This window comes from Papilio polytes, unplaced genomic scaffold, assembly GCF_000836215.1.
Source record: "Papilio polytes unplaced genomic scaffold, Ppol_1.0 DF820889.1, whole genome shotgun sequence".
Lineage (NCBI taxonomy): Eukaryota > Metazoa > Arthropoda > Insecta > Lepidoptera > Papilionidae > Papilio > Papilio polytes.
The window spans coordinates 729,374-742,897 of NW_013528315.1; the positions used below are offsets into that span (position 1 = coordinate 729,374).

The following is a 13,524-nucleotide window of genomic DNA, read 5'->3' on the forward strand; positions in this document are numbered from 1 at the left end:
TGGGTTACGAGGACACGATTCCCCTATATAAAATTAGTCCCGTTGCGTCGGGCAACGTGAAACTTGCGTCGATTCGTAACTCTCACAGATTATCAATACTAAAAATTAATGTACCCTTTAATTACAATAAATTAAAATAATTAATATTTCCTTTGAACAACATAAATAGTTACTACGCGCAAATCACGTCTCAGTTAATAGTCAATCTTATAGTCCTTTTAAATCTTATTAGAACAGATTTAAAGTTATTATTTTTTACATTTTACTGTAGCGTAAAAAATATTTTCAGCTTATTCCCGGAAACGTAAACACCTATACTCCGCACAAATCTATACTGGAGGCTCCGTTCGTAGCGTCCAAAGTGCGGTTTCTGCCGTTTGCTGATCATCCCAGGACCGCTTGCATGCGTGTCGAATTGTATGGCTGTCTCTGGAAACGTAAGTGTTATAATGATAATGCGACCATTGCTGGCGTTGCCCCGGGGACGTAGCAATGCGAATTCTTAAAGCGAATGTTTGTTGATTCTTTGCGCATACTGAGCGAAATCCGCCTCTTGGAGGCCTATTCATAATTTCTATGTTTCTACAGAGGCTATCATTGCCTACTCTGCGCCTAAGGGCGGGGATATGCAGTCTATGACCGGTGGTGCCAAGTTTGAAGACTTGTCTTACGATGGTGTCATACGTGGCGGACGAATGTTTGATGGATTAGGGCAAATAACAGATTCTTACACCGGCCCTAATGACTTCGAACTGCCAGACCCTGATGACACTACAGGTAATATCATCAAGGATTTAGCAAACATTTTTCTGTTTGTTGGATTAGATGTAAAGTAGGTGCATTTGAAACGTTTGATGACATTGGCGGTATATTACAGGCTCCCGCTGGGTGGGATGGAATAAATCGATGTTGATCGATGACGAAGTGAACCTGACGTTCAACTTCAGCGATACCAGGATTATGTTTTTTGTGGACATTCACACTAACAACATGTTCACCAAAGACGTACAGGTAATGTTTTACAATTTATCTAAGATACTGTTTTTTTGTCTTAAATGTGTTAAAAACCTTAGACTAAAATATACGTTTTTTATGTACATTCTCTTTAGTCATACCGGTAGATCTATCATCCCGTTTTAGTACCAAATTTCTCTCGGTCTTTCCTGACCAAGAGTGAATTTCTATTAAAGGAAATTTCTAACAGGAAACAACGTTATATTATTTTACGTGATAGAAAAACCGTAAGGTCGTTATTCGCTTGCGGAACGACATTTCGTGGACTAGGCAACGAAACATATTGGCTTAAGAATTCGCTACGTGATTTTAGACTTTAGGTAGTGCAGCGACCGTAACAGGGAACAGTGTTACCGCTGCGGGCGGCTGCATGTTGCATTCGCTCGGGTTTTTATTACCGAAGTAATTTTCATCCGAGTCCGTTACAACAAAACGTTGGATGTTGAGCTCGGTGAAATTTTTCCATTTTGCCGTTTTATCTTGTTTCTTTAGTAACTTTAAAATGTTCGATGCGCGGTCGAAATAGCATCGCTATTGTTTCAACATGTTTGTACAATTTACCACGAAATTAAAGATTAAAAAACGGTCTTTATTTAATAGAAAAACATTCGATTTACAGATAACAGGCTACAGATAGCTCGTGATTATTTAAAAAAAATAACTGTTTATTGTAATCTTAGGCTACACTGGTTCGTATTTTCAATGTTATGTTTCTTTTGCAGCTCTTCAAAGAAGCAGAAGTATACTTCTCTCTTGAAGGCGAACGTTGGCAGGAGGATTTTATATCATACGAACCGAAGCAAGACAGAGTGTCAGAACACGCGCGTATTATCCATATCGACTTGGAAAACCGCACCGCGAGGCATATCATGCTAAAGTTCAAGTTCCAACATGAATGGATACTAATCAGCGAAGTCACGTTCAAGTCGGGTAAGTTATTCTTAGTTCTAATCTAATGCTATTGACCACTATTCAATATCGAACTTTGTAACTGTATCGGAGATGCTGTCAATCTTAATAAACTGTTCGAAGTTAGTTAATAATATATGAAGACCGCCCTGCCTTGTCAATTTCCTCAAAACAAACTTCATAACTTTGACTACTTTTATATCAACTATCTGTTAACTGTCACAAAATATAAAAGTTAAATAATTTAGCATGAATTTACGATAATTTTCACGTAAAAAAAAAATAAGACAAACAACTATGTACCAATAATTAAACTATTACGGAAGTAAAGAACAATCTTCTTAAGCAAAATATTAAGCAAATTTAATTTCGCTTCGTTCATAATAAATCAATCTAACTGAAGGTAATTTATTTGAGATTCGTTCCCAACTCGTTCCGCGCTGGTCCAATCAGCACTCAATTCCCGAAATAAACATCCCGAAACCGTAGAAGGAAGTCCGAAACGGTTTATCTAATCAAAATGTTTTACACGTGCAAATTATTCTTCGTAACAAATTGTAGGACTTTAAAAAAGTTTATAAAGAATGTTTATAAATACGATTGGATACTTTTTCTCGTTAAAAAAAAAACAGAAATATTGGATTACCAGAGGCCTGGGGGTAAATTAATAGATCCATTACGCCTCATCGAACCTTATCTACAATGAACAGAGCCTTCGAGCTATTTCACAAATTTTATCTTTCTCTAATTAATCCGGCACTCCTTACGCAAAAATCGCCCTTTAATAAGTGATAAATTGATTGGCGGTAAATGAGGAAATCGTTACTAAAGCAAATCTTTGATCTTGATAAATCCCCTTTCCTTATTGTTTGGTTGCGTGTCGGGACGTTGGAGTCGGGGCGCGCCAACGTTATGATCTGATAGATGTATCCTGACTAATTAATATCGGGAACGCTTTGAAGATGAAACCACCCTCTCTATACGACGCGACGGCCACATGGCGCAGACATCTTACACAGATGCATACTACAAACTAGAATATAGACATGGTTTCTCGGAGCTGTTAGTGTCTTATGAAGAGATTATGTTATCTTATTTAGAAATTTATTATGCTGATAAATTTTAATTAAACGACTAACTATTACAAGAAGTGAATTCTAAATTTTAGAATGTAATCTGTTTACAGTCGAAAAACAAAATTTCTACTTTTTAAGAATTGTAACTTCAAAATAAACGCCTATTAAATGTTGTTTTAACTTTTGTAATACTGTTATTATTAGATCTTAACTTAACTTGTACTATAACTACAAAAACGTGTACAATGCAATAAATTAAAACGTTACAACGAAACCGTGCAATATGTGGGGCTTTTACACGGCACAGCTGGTACTGCCTAATATAATACAGCTTAGCTTGCACCGAGTGACCTCGCTATACCACAGTAAAACTAATCCCAAATACTACGATATTTAGTCTACAATATGGAACGTAACTCTAATATAAAACCAGCATTACCCTAGAATAAAATCATCTAAACTAATATAATAAAGCGTAAACACACACTTCTTTGTGGCTTAAGATGTCAGCAATTACAGCATATTTTTGAATAATCCTTTTTATAATAAAAACCCCTACACTAACTTCACGCTTTAGACTGTATGTCTTCACGCTATTAAACTTAGGAGGTTAATAAATTGGATAAAAACCCTAACATGGGAAAGAGACCATAAGCTACTGCCAACATCAAAGAAGTAAGATTGCCATAGTAAGGCAATTGTTATTTTGACATTTGCAATCGAGAATTTGATAAATGGAAACAATCAAATATTTTTTTATAATATCATGCGGATGAAGCCGTATGGGCACATGTAGTATTAAATAAATTTATTCATCTAAGATTTCTAAATAACTTTACTTGCAGCTATAATAACAAAATATTAATTTCCTAATGTCCTTATAACTAAATGATTATCTTAATCGAATTTAAATCTATATTAATATTATTAAGAGTAAAGATTTGTATTTTTGTTTTTATAGAAATAGCTTACAAATTCTTGGCCGATTTTTTTTATTATAAATAGCTTTAAAAAATATTGTCGTTAGGTCGTTTAAATTAAATAATTAACTATTTTAAACAAACTAACAATAAAACACCGAAACCAGCTAATAAAAACAGTTGAATGTTACATTTTTGAAACCTTAACTTCAAAAGTGTCGATAGCGATACAGAAAAACATAGCGAACGTTGAACAAAAACAAATAAAATCTATCGTTTTGTATGTTACGCGAACGATGGAACGTGAATTATTGTGCGATGTGTTTTTGTAATTTATCCAATTGCGCGGGCCTCGGTCCCTGCAAAATTAATGATACAAGTGATCTACATACCTGGACACATTTATGGTGCACGCTGTGCAAAAAAATGTCCCATTCTAAAATTGCCTGCACACTTTTAATAGCAATCGTTTATAAACTTCGAACGAATTCGATTCTATTGCTTTGCATTTATCTGACTTATGTTCCTCTTGGAGGACAGAACGATTTACATTTATTTGATTTTTCTCGTAAATAGTTACAAAAGCATAGTTTAAACAATTCCGTTTTTTTTTTTTATTATACGTTTGCTCCTATAGTTGTAGTGTTAATTAGTGCTCTCATAGCGGAAGATTGGTTCCATGTTCGCTACGTGTTATTTTTTTTTTAATTTCACATTTTTTAAATATTCCCCTGTTCATGAAAATGCTCCTATAAGTTAAGAATCAAAATGATTGCTTATTGTTGAAAAAATTAAAAATTGACACAAAAAAAATAGTAAGTAACTCACCATAAATATCGGAAGAGAACTTACTTAAATACATTTGAAGAAATTTCGTTAACACAGATTTTTTTTTTGTTGATCTTTCAAATAATAAACTTCTGAACATTTTTAAGTCAACGAGACAATTCTCGTTCTGTCCAATCGTTTTCATTTTTTTTTAATGTTGGGAAAAATTTTCATTTCCCGCAAGTCCACACTAACAAACCTAGGTAGGTACCCTACGCGTCTCAGTGTAATCGCCCAGACTAAGTAAAAGACGCCCAAAGCTAAACGTTTCCTTTTTCACTGTCGGAGGTTTGATTTTTTTTTGTTCCTGTTATAATTTTTCCACACAAAGTGACACACACCAGTATTGTTTAGTTTAACAGAGCCATTGTTCGAGGAACGAGGAAATCCTCGTATAAATACAAGCGCTTATAGAAAAGTCGCTTTTTGTTCCCCCGCATAAAAAGGGAAAAGTTTCCATCGTTATTATCAATTTGGAACGTTCACTTACCTTATTAAAAAGTATGAAACGAACTTAAGCTAAAAACATAAGCCACGGAACTCGAGTCTTGTTAAACACGTGGAGGAAGTTGGCTTCACTTGGCCCGGAATCAAATTCTGAACATCCCGCTTGGCTGGCACTTCGTTAGCCTTATCGACGTAGCCGTTTCACGAGTATTTTATAATCCTTTTAACTTTCAAAGTTGTTCGAAACTTAATAATTCGAGTTTTTTATCGAGTTCCTTTGAAACATTGGATAATAGGAGGATTTTCATGTCTCAAGCGCTAGATAAACGATCGTTTTTCGTCAAATATTCAAGTAGTCATAAGTCAAGATATTTACCCCCTAAGTTTAATAGCGTGAAAGCATATAGCCTAAAGCGTGACGTAAGTGTACGGCTTGTTTTACAAAAATAATTATTCAAAACTATGCTGTAATTGCTGACATCTTAGGCAAGAAAGAAGTGTGTGTTTACGCTTTATTATAATAGTATAGATGAACGAAAACAATAGGAATAGAAATGATACGTTTACATTCTAAAGCGTAGAATATTATTTGTACTGTACATATCAAATCGCATAAGCAACCGTACGCTTGGGTATAGAATTTACTTCATTAACCCTCATAAGCTGTGCCGCAGTCGTGTAAACCGCATTCCTTGCTCACTGCGAGTATTGCGTTATACATTATTCGTTTAATAAACTCTTGGAATAACTACGTTTATTGTTTTTTTTAAAGATTTTTGTTTATAGAAAAAATCTTACTAACTGTGTGAAATAAAAAAAAAAACATACAGACGAAATGAGTACCTCCTTCTTTTGGGAAGTCGGTCAAAAATAAGAAAGTTTGGATGAATATATTCTTACTACGTATCTAAAGAACTACTAATAAAACTATTTTTTTTAATTCCGCGCAGATTAAGACGCGGGCAACAGTTAGTTTATAAACACAAAAAGTACGTAAGATGATACTTTTAAAAATTAATTAAATTCATTAAAATGCTTTAGTGTATTTACATCTTAAAATTATCGAACTCTAGTAGTTTTCATCATACAATCAGGGAAACTTGACAATATAAACTTCCGAACACTTTTCGTTCTCAGGTGACTAAACATAAATCGAAATTCAATAACAAGAAATGTTACTCGCGTATGTCAGAGTAGGAAATGCGAAAAACTTATAATCAATTTTCTCTCTCGACTTGGTTTGTGACTTTAAAATGAAAATTTAGTACTTACGTAGTACTTAGACCAAATAATAGGAAGATCTGTCTAGATTACTGAGACAAGAAATAAATCAATATAAAATCATGTAATTATGTTGAAAAGCCTAATATGAATAAATGAATACATAAAAATATTTCAATGTTATAAAAACTATGAAATTTTATTTAATAGAATAGTCTAATTAATAATTTACAAAAACAAACAACAAAGATATAGGTCAGGTAATCTTTGATCCAAAGTTTATTAAGCTTGCTTAAGTTGTACTTAACTTGTCTCAACGATGACCCACCAATCCTCGAGGCTTAGCCGCTCGTCTAGGATTTAGTTCTTCGCCGGTTCATTTACCAAAGGAATTATGAATGTTATTAACCTACCTTTCTTAATATTTTCCTCGTCAAGAACTTAAAAGTTGTTATAAAAAAATAATCAATTATAAAAATTGTAGTCAATTGAAATTTACAAGACATAACAAATTACAAAAAACGATTTCTTAGATTTTTAACATCAGAAAAATATGGAGTATAGTTAACCATTTATTCTGGGTTGCTGAAGTTTCCATTTATTTTGTCGTAACTTAGTGATTCATTAGTGTTAGGTTGATCTAAGTTTCACCGCAGGAACACTCAAGTTACATAGTTCAGAAACGCATTTCATGAACCGATCCATTCGTCTTTTAAAACCTAACAAAACATTTTATTCTATCGACGAGTCACTGTTGACCCAAGGCAAGAGTCTGCCTAAACGCAATTAGAAATTAGCACGGAATTAACTGACTCTTGGCACCCACTCAGTATTATACTGGCACTCCGCCATACGCTCACACCTCGGTTTAGGTTTAGACCTAGTTTTAACAGTTTGACACAGTAACATATGACTTTCGCCAGCTTTAGTTTATGCACGGCTTAAAATATAACTACTTTAAACTCGACCGACATTCTTTAGTCTAGGATTACATTTGACTTCATAATTTATTAACCAACTCCAAATATTATTACGTTATAAAAAAATTACATGCAATAATAACAAAGATTTACCACACGTCTATACGTATACTTGGAAAATAATCTATTCGTAACATTTTCTTGTCACCACTTTACATAAATCGAGATTTAATTAAGTAAACAAACTGTAATAGGACGGACAAGAACAACGCGAATTAAAAATTTAAAGCCTGCAAGGTATATTTTAAGTAAACTAATTGTGTTACGTGAACAACGGAAGTTAGTAGATGGGTACAAATCAAATTGCTTACGGTTTGCACTGAGTGATGGAGACACAAAACAGTCTGACTTTGAACGGGTCTCGTGTTCCATTGTTTAGGGACAATTAGCCTTGCGCTCGACACCTATTCATTTCATGTCCATTGTCTTACTCTTATGTAAGGTTTACACTCCTTTACCGCGCACGAGCGCTTACTCCTTAGTTACGCAGCCAGTAATCTCTTTAACACGTTCATCCAGATATCTCCTTCAAATAGAATTGTAGTCAACATTGTTTTGTTGGGATTACAAAAACACTTTGACAGTGTTAAAGATAAATCATGTAGTATTTAGTGCGCGCACACCTCTGACTAACCTATCCCCCAATTGTTTAGTCGTGCTTCGATTCCTATGAGCTTATATGGAGGTGCGCAAACTACTTCATTTTTAGCTGTGCTACTAAACAGTTGAATTGGCAATTGACAATTGACAATCGCGCATTAGTTTTGCAATAGTTCATTCAAAGGTGTGCGCTCTCTCTTAGAGTACATTAAATAACTAGTAACTATTATTAAATTAAAAAAAATGTTTTTGTCCACAGCACCGACTATCCTCAATTCTTCTACTGAGTACCTAGACGAATACTATCGCACAGACATTCCACCAGCTTCAAGAAAGAAAAGAAACAACACTTCTCGAACGTCTGTTGGTATCGCTTGCGGCGCTCTTGTTGGTGGCGGTGCATTCATTGCTACAACTGCGGTCCTTCTCACGAAACGCGTTAGAAGAAGGATTTCTAACTTGATGAAAAAACCTTTTTGTCCGTCGCTAAGAAATGGGAATTCTGCCAGAAATAATAGACGAACACCGCGACTTGCGCTGGCGCTAGCTAACTGCCCTCCGATACACATGTTACGGTAAATAATGTTTGATTTACATTTTATATTTTGTAAAGATATTGTAAATATCAAAGAGGTAATGTAAGTAAACATACATAACATTAAAATAACATATGAATCGCACCAGAGCAGTTGCATCACTTGTACTGAGCGGTTTTTTAATTTTTTCAGGTTCAATTTTTTTATTTACATTTGTAACAACAACTTCATAAATATCTACAATAGCGTAACATTAACAGCTCTATAAAGTTCCATAATAAAACATTTTGCGCGGTAAATACGTTGGAAAGCTACCAACAATGTCTCATCTAGAAGCTGTCGATCTATCGCATCCTAACCAATGTTTATACTTTCATCCGTAGCCTTGTTCATAACAAATGCATTAAAGATACTAACATATTCTACAAGACAATTAAAATTTTGATTTTTATATTGCGATTCATTCCAGGTACATTTAATGAATAATAAAATACAGACATTTAAAATGATTAATTTGGAACTTTTTCAATTTTAACCTCCATATTTACCTATTTAATAATTTGTGCAAGTGTCTTCTAAGCAAATATGCATCGTATATATAAATGTGTAATTTTTTATAACTCAGAGTAATCATTGTATGTAACAATAAATAAATTCCAAACTACACACATCGATCAATTCTACGTTAACATTACCTTTAAAGAATCTATTTTAATGTTCAGTAATTTTAATAATATTAATTGTGTGTTCTTTGGCCTTTATAAAAATAAATTATGTGTACAAAATATGTCGCGCAAACTACTTTTATCTCTACCACGTTGTTCAGAATTCCGTTAAATCTCCATCCAACTAATTAATTTGTTATTAACTCCTAATGTTCAATTAATCATGAAAATTAATGGTCAATAAAAATGACCCCTTAATAAAGTCTTCACTTAACCATCTTAACATGTATGCAATAATATAGGCACTTGCAAATACATATCTATTTTAATTATTTGTTAAATGCCTCGAAATCCAACATGGTGTCATAAACTGATATATAAAAGGCAAGGAGATTTGACACGTTCACTGCGTAACAGGCCGATATCGACCTGACGCGGTATTAAGCTGGTACTGACTAAGAAAACTATGTCTAAACTATGTGCAAAACGATTATTTTAGGTGTATACATTACATAAAACATGGTACATGGTGGGTCTAGAAAGACCTGCCACGCACTGGCGGAAATATCGTTGGGGGTGCATTTTGGCCCACCGCCGCACTAAATCAATTATAATTTTACTTGCTGCAGTGAACGTGTTAACACGCACTTATAACTATTTACATTGTTATAAGATGATCATAATCGCTTGCGCATAATTGTAACTATGACTTTTCTTATTCTGATAATAATATTTGTTCACAGACCGGCTATAGTTGACGAGGACTACCGCGAGCCGTACAACATATGGAAAGAAACACTAGGACACCGTGATAAACGCTACGTTCCCGATCAGAACGAGTATAACGGTAAGTTAAAAAAAGTTTTACAATTTACTAGGTTTAACCCGCAACTATGTCCGCGTGGAATTTTAAAAAAAGTAGCCTATGTGTTCCTTCAGACTATCCTTCACATCTTCGCCAAATTTCATCGAATTTCATTCAGCTGTTTAGGATACAAAATCTAACAAACAAACATCCATCCATCCAAAATTTCACATTTATAATGTTAAATAAGATATAGAAATCTAATATCACATTGAATTTCCGTATTAAACTAATATAGCACACTCTGTATAATTTCGTCCAATACAGAAGAAAGGATAGTTTAGCCAAACAATACTAGAACAACAAAAAATTGCATATGTATCTACCAACTCTAAACATCGTAATCAAGTACAGATTAACAGTTGCGCTTCTTAGATTTCATTAATGAGTACAACAAAATGGTACGAAATTAAAGTATAGTTCAATTCAAACAATCAAGCTTTATATTGCACACAACCGCGATTAATCTGGACAATCAAGAATGAAGTAAAAAATTTCCTCCAACCATGCCCACACAATGGGTAGGAAAGCACACAAAGGTTGTATCAATAGAGCCATACGCTACCCGCATTCGCATTTATGGAATAATCGATGAAACGGAAAATTTTAAACTTTAAATCGACTAAATAAAAGCAGTTAATAGTAGAAATAATTAACCGTTTTATTATAAAACAGCATATGTTATAACAGATTTCTATTACTCGTATTATTAACTTAACGATACAATTCTAGTTCCAAGTAGTGTTAATTGTAAACGATGTACTATATTCAGAACATACATTTATTTCTTCCATTAAAGATGGCAAAAGAAACGTTTTTCTTTGATTCTTTTTACCAAATAGAAATGAATTTCACGATCCCTATTTCAAATATTATATTTTTCTATCACTTCCTGTATAACACTATTTGCTCGAGATTTCGCCCGCTTGAAATTAAAAAAATAAAAAAAACATAACCTATGTTACTGACTGCCAACGTAGCTTTCTATTGGTAAAAGAACTTTTGAAATCGGCCCAGTAGTTTTAGATTTATTGCAATACATACAAAAATACAAATCTTTCCTCTTTTTAATAATGGTTTAGATATGTCATAGGTTAATAGAAATATATAAGTAACAAAAGGTATATCGCAAGATGTAAACCTTACAAAAACATTAACTCTCTATGAGTTTTATCAAGTCTTTGTGGAGCACTTACTTATAATTAATTGTCTAATACGAGGAAGCCTACTGTATCAGTCCTTTGTATTTTTCCTTTTGATGTTTAATTAAGTTTTTTTCGGACTGTAAAAATAACCTCCAAAAATTTTAAAATTCTCAAATAGCCTTTGGGTGTAACTAAATGACCTCCCCTCGCATTGTAAACAATGTCTTCACAAATGAACATACTGGAGGCTATTTTTTTGCTCAGCAAACAAGCCCCGGGAAGTACCCGGTTTTGTGTTCGTTCAGTACAGTGAGTGCACAATCTGCCCGCAGTTGTTTTCATTGTAATCTAGTATGCTGTAGCTTTTGATTAGTGCTCCTGTTACACGATATTTTGCACACATTTTCACATTGAGTAGTTATTTTTTATTATTGATGGATTTTTTATTTAAAAAATCTTTTCATTAGATGAAGTAATTTCTTAATCTGTTAATGGATTTTAGTTTAAATTAAAGTAAACGGGATGAAACTTTAAAAATAGACTTTAAAGTAAGGTAAGTTTAAGCAATTTCCTGAACTAATCAACGTTAGGTTATTTACAAATTGAAAATCCCACTTTAATCCCGGACCGAGACGTCTTTGCGATCTTTTCGAGCGGTTAGGAGCGACGCTACTTAGCCCGCTAAACACTTCACCGCCCCTCGGCTGCACTCGTTAGGTTTTCTAGTGCCCCGCACTTGGCCCCAGTTTGTTACTTTACACTAGGAATTTGTTGCCGCGTAAGCACTTACTAAGGTCGCGAAAGCAAATCGAAACTTTGAAAATATTTTCAAGTATTCCATGGCCTGCTATTCTAGACTTGTAATCATTTTAATATAGTTTTAAAATTATTTTAACCTCACATTTTTGATGGTATGTTAATGATAATAGAATGAAAGTGTCTATAAAATAGAATTAATAAACTTTATTATTTGCAATATAACCAGGTACCCTACCTGGTTATATTGCAAATAATTAACATTACACATTTGGAATTTTCTAAAGCTTTTTCAGGTTAAGATAATTCTTTTTTTGTTATCAAAAAATGTTCTTTGAACAACTTTCAAAGAGCCTTTTATATTAATTAAAAAAATAATTATAACAAAACACAGCACATAGGCGCGTGATTAATTTACGAAGATGAATTTTAATTTTGAACAGGCTAATTGTTCCGCGCGTTTCATCTTTTAATATTTGGAGCATTACCTCCGTAAACAGAACGGGCGGGTCCATTTTATTTTATTAATATCAGGTGGGGTCGGAGTGGCTGTACCGAGGCTTAGTCAACTTAATTAATGACGTGAGTGCGCTAATCGGCCCATTTTGTAGGCAACGAACTTATTTTATGACGTACTCAGTTTATTTTCCATGGTCTGTGCAGCTGCTACCTCGGAGAGAAATTACCCTGACGTTGTCTTCTTAATGCATTATTTCATGACTAATTATTAAAACGTCAACAGGAAGGCAAATTTAACTGAAATACAGTGAAAAATTTCCTTTTTTAATAAATTAATTACCACATCTAGAATATTGATTTTTAAAATGTTTGTCTACAAAAATATACTGTATACCTTCTTTACTTTCATACCATCTTTCAAACTATTACTGTCTACTGATGAAAACGAAACAATACTCAGAATTTTGAAAGGAAAGCGCTAAATTAAAGTATCCTAAAGAACGGAGATGAATCAAGAAATCTTTTAAGATTTCTTATTCCAAATCTTTTGTTCAATGAATGGAGCCGAGCGGCAGATATTTTAACAGTAAATTTGATGTTACTCAGAATATGGGTTAAAATGTTTAGCTTTAATTTGGCGGAATAACTTCAACACCTGCAATGCGGTGTCAGTATTGAACCATCGAAGAATATATTTTTCACAAACAGGTCTTGATAATTTTTCTTTTTTCATTGTATGGTAAAAATTCATATTCAGTTTTAAGCATAGTAAAATGCTTAAGAGAGCAATGTTATTTTGAAAAGAAAACCACTTCAAAAGGTACCGTGTTTAAGAATTCAGCGCTAATTCAACAAACGCACCTTAAATTATTGAATACGGACATTAGATAACATTGTAAAGAAAACTGTAAGATAGGGTGTGCTCGTTACGGCGGCCGGAAGTCCGGTCGGGAAGGCGGCCATTGTTCAGGCGCCATATTGAAAAGATGATGCGCCCTCGGCGCAGGATAATGGCCCGTCTAGTAGTATTTTAGAAAATAGTTAGGAAAACTTTTTAAAGTTATGCTTCTTTCAATATATTCAAGACACCATTTTACGATACG

At 33.7% G+C, this 13,524-nt stretch overlaps 1 protein-coding gene across 1 annotated transcript in view; it reads left to right on the plus strand.

Annotated features, from left to right (window-relative positions):
- Positions 1–990: 990 nt before the first annotated feature.
- The window catches only part of LOC106110075, a 38,836-nt gene continuing 26,302 nt past the window's right edge, over positions 991–13,524 (plus strand). Inside the window, exons 1-4 of the mRNA XM_013291762.1 lie at positions 991–1,011; positions 1,737–1,944; positions 8,255–8,570; positions 9,940–10,043. Of these exons, the coding sequence (XP_013147216.1) occupies positions 991–1,011; positions 1,737–1,944; positions 8,255–8,570; positions 9,940–10,043 (649 nt within the window). The remainder of the gene's footprint in view (positions 1,012–1,736; positions 1,945–8,254; positions 8,571–9,939; positions 10,044–13,524) is intronic.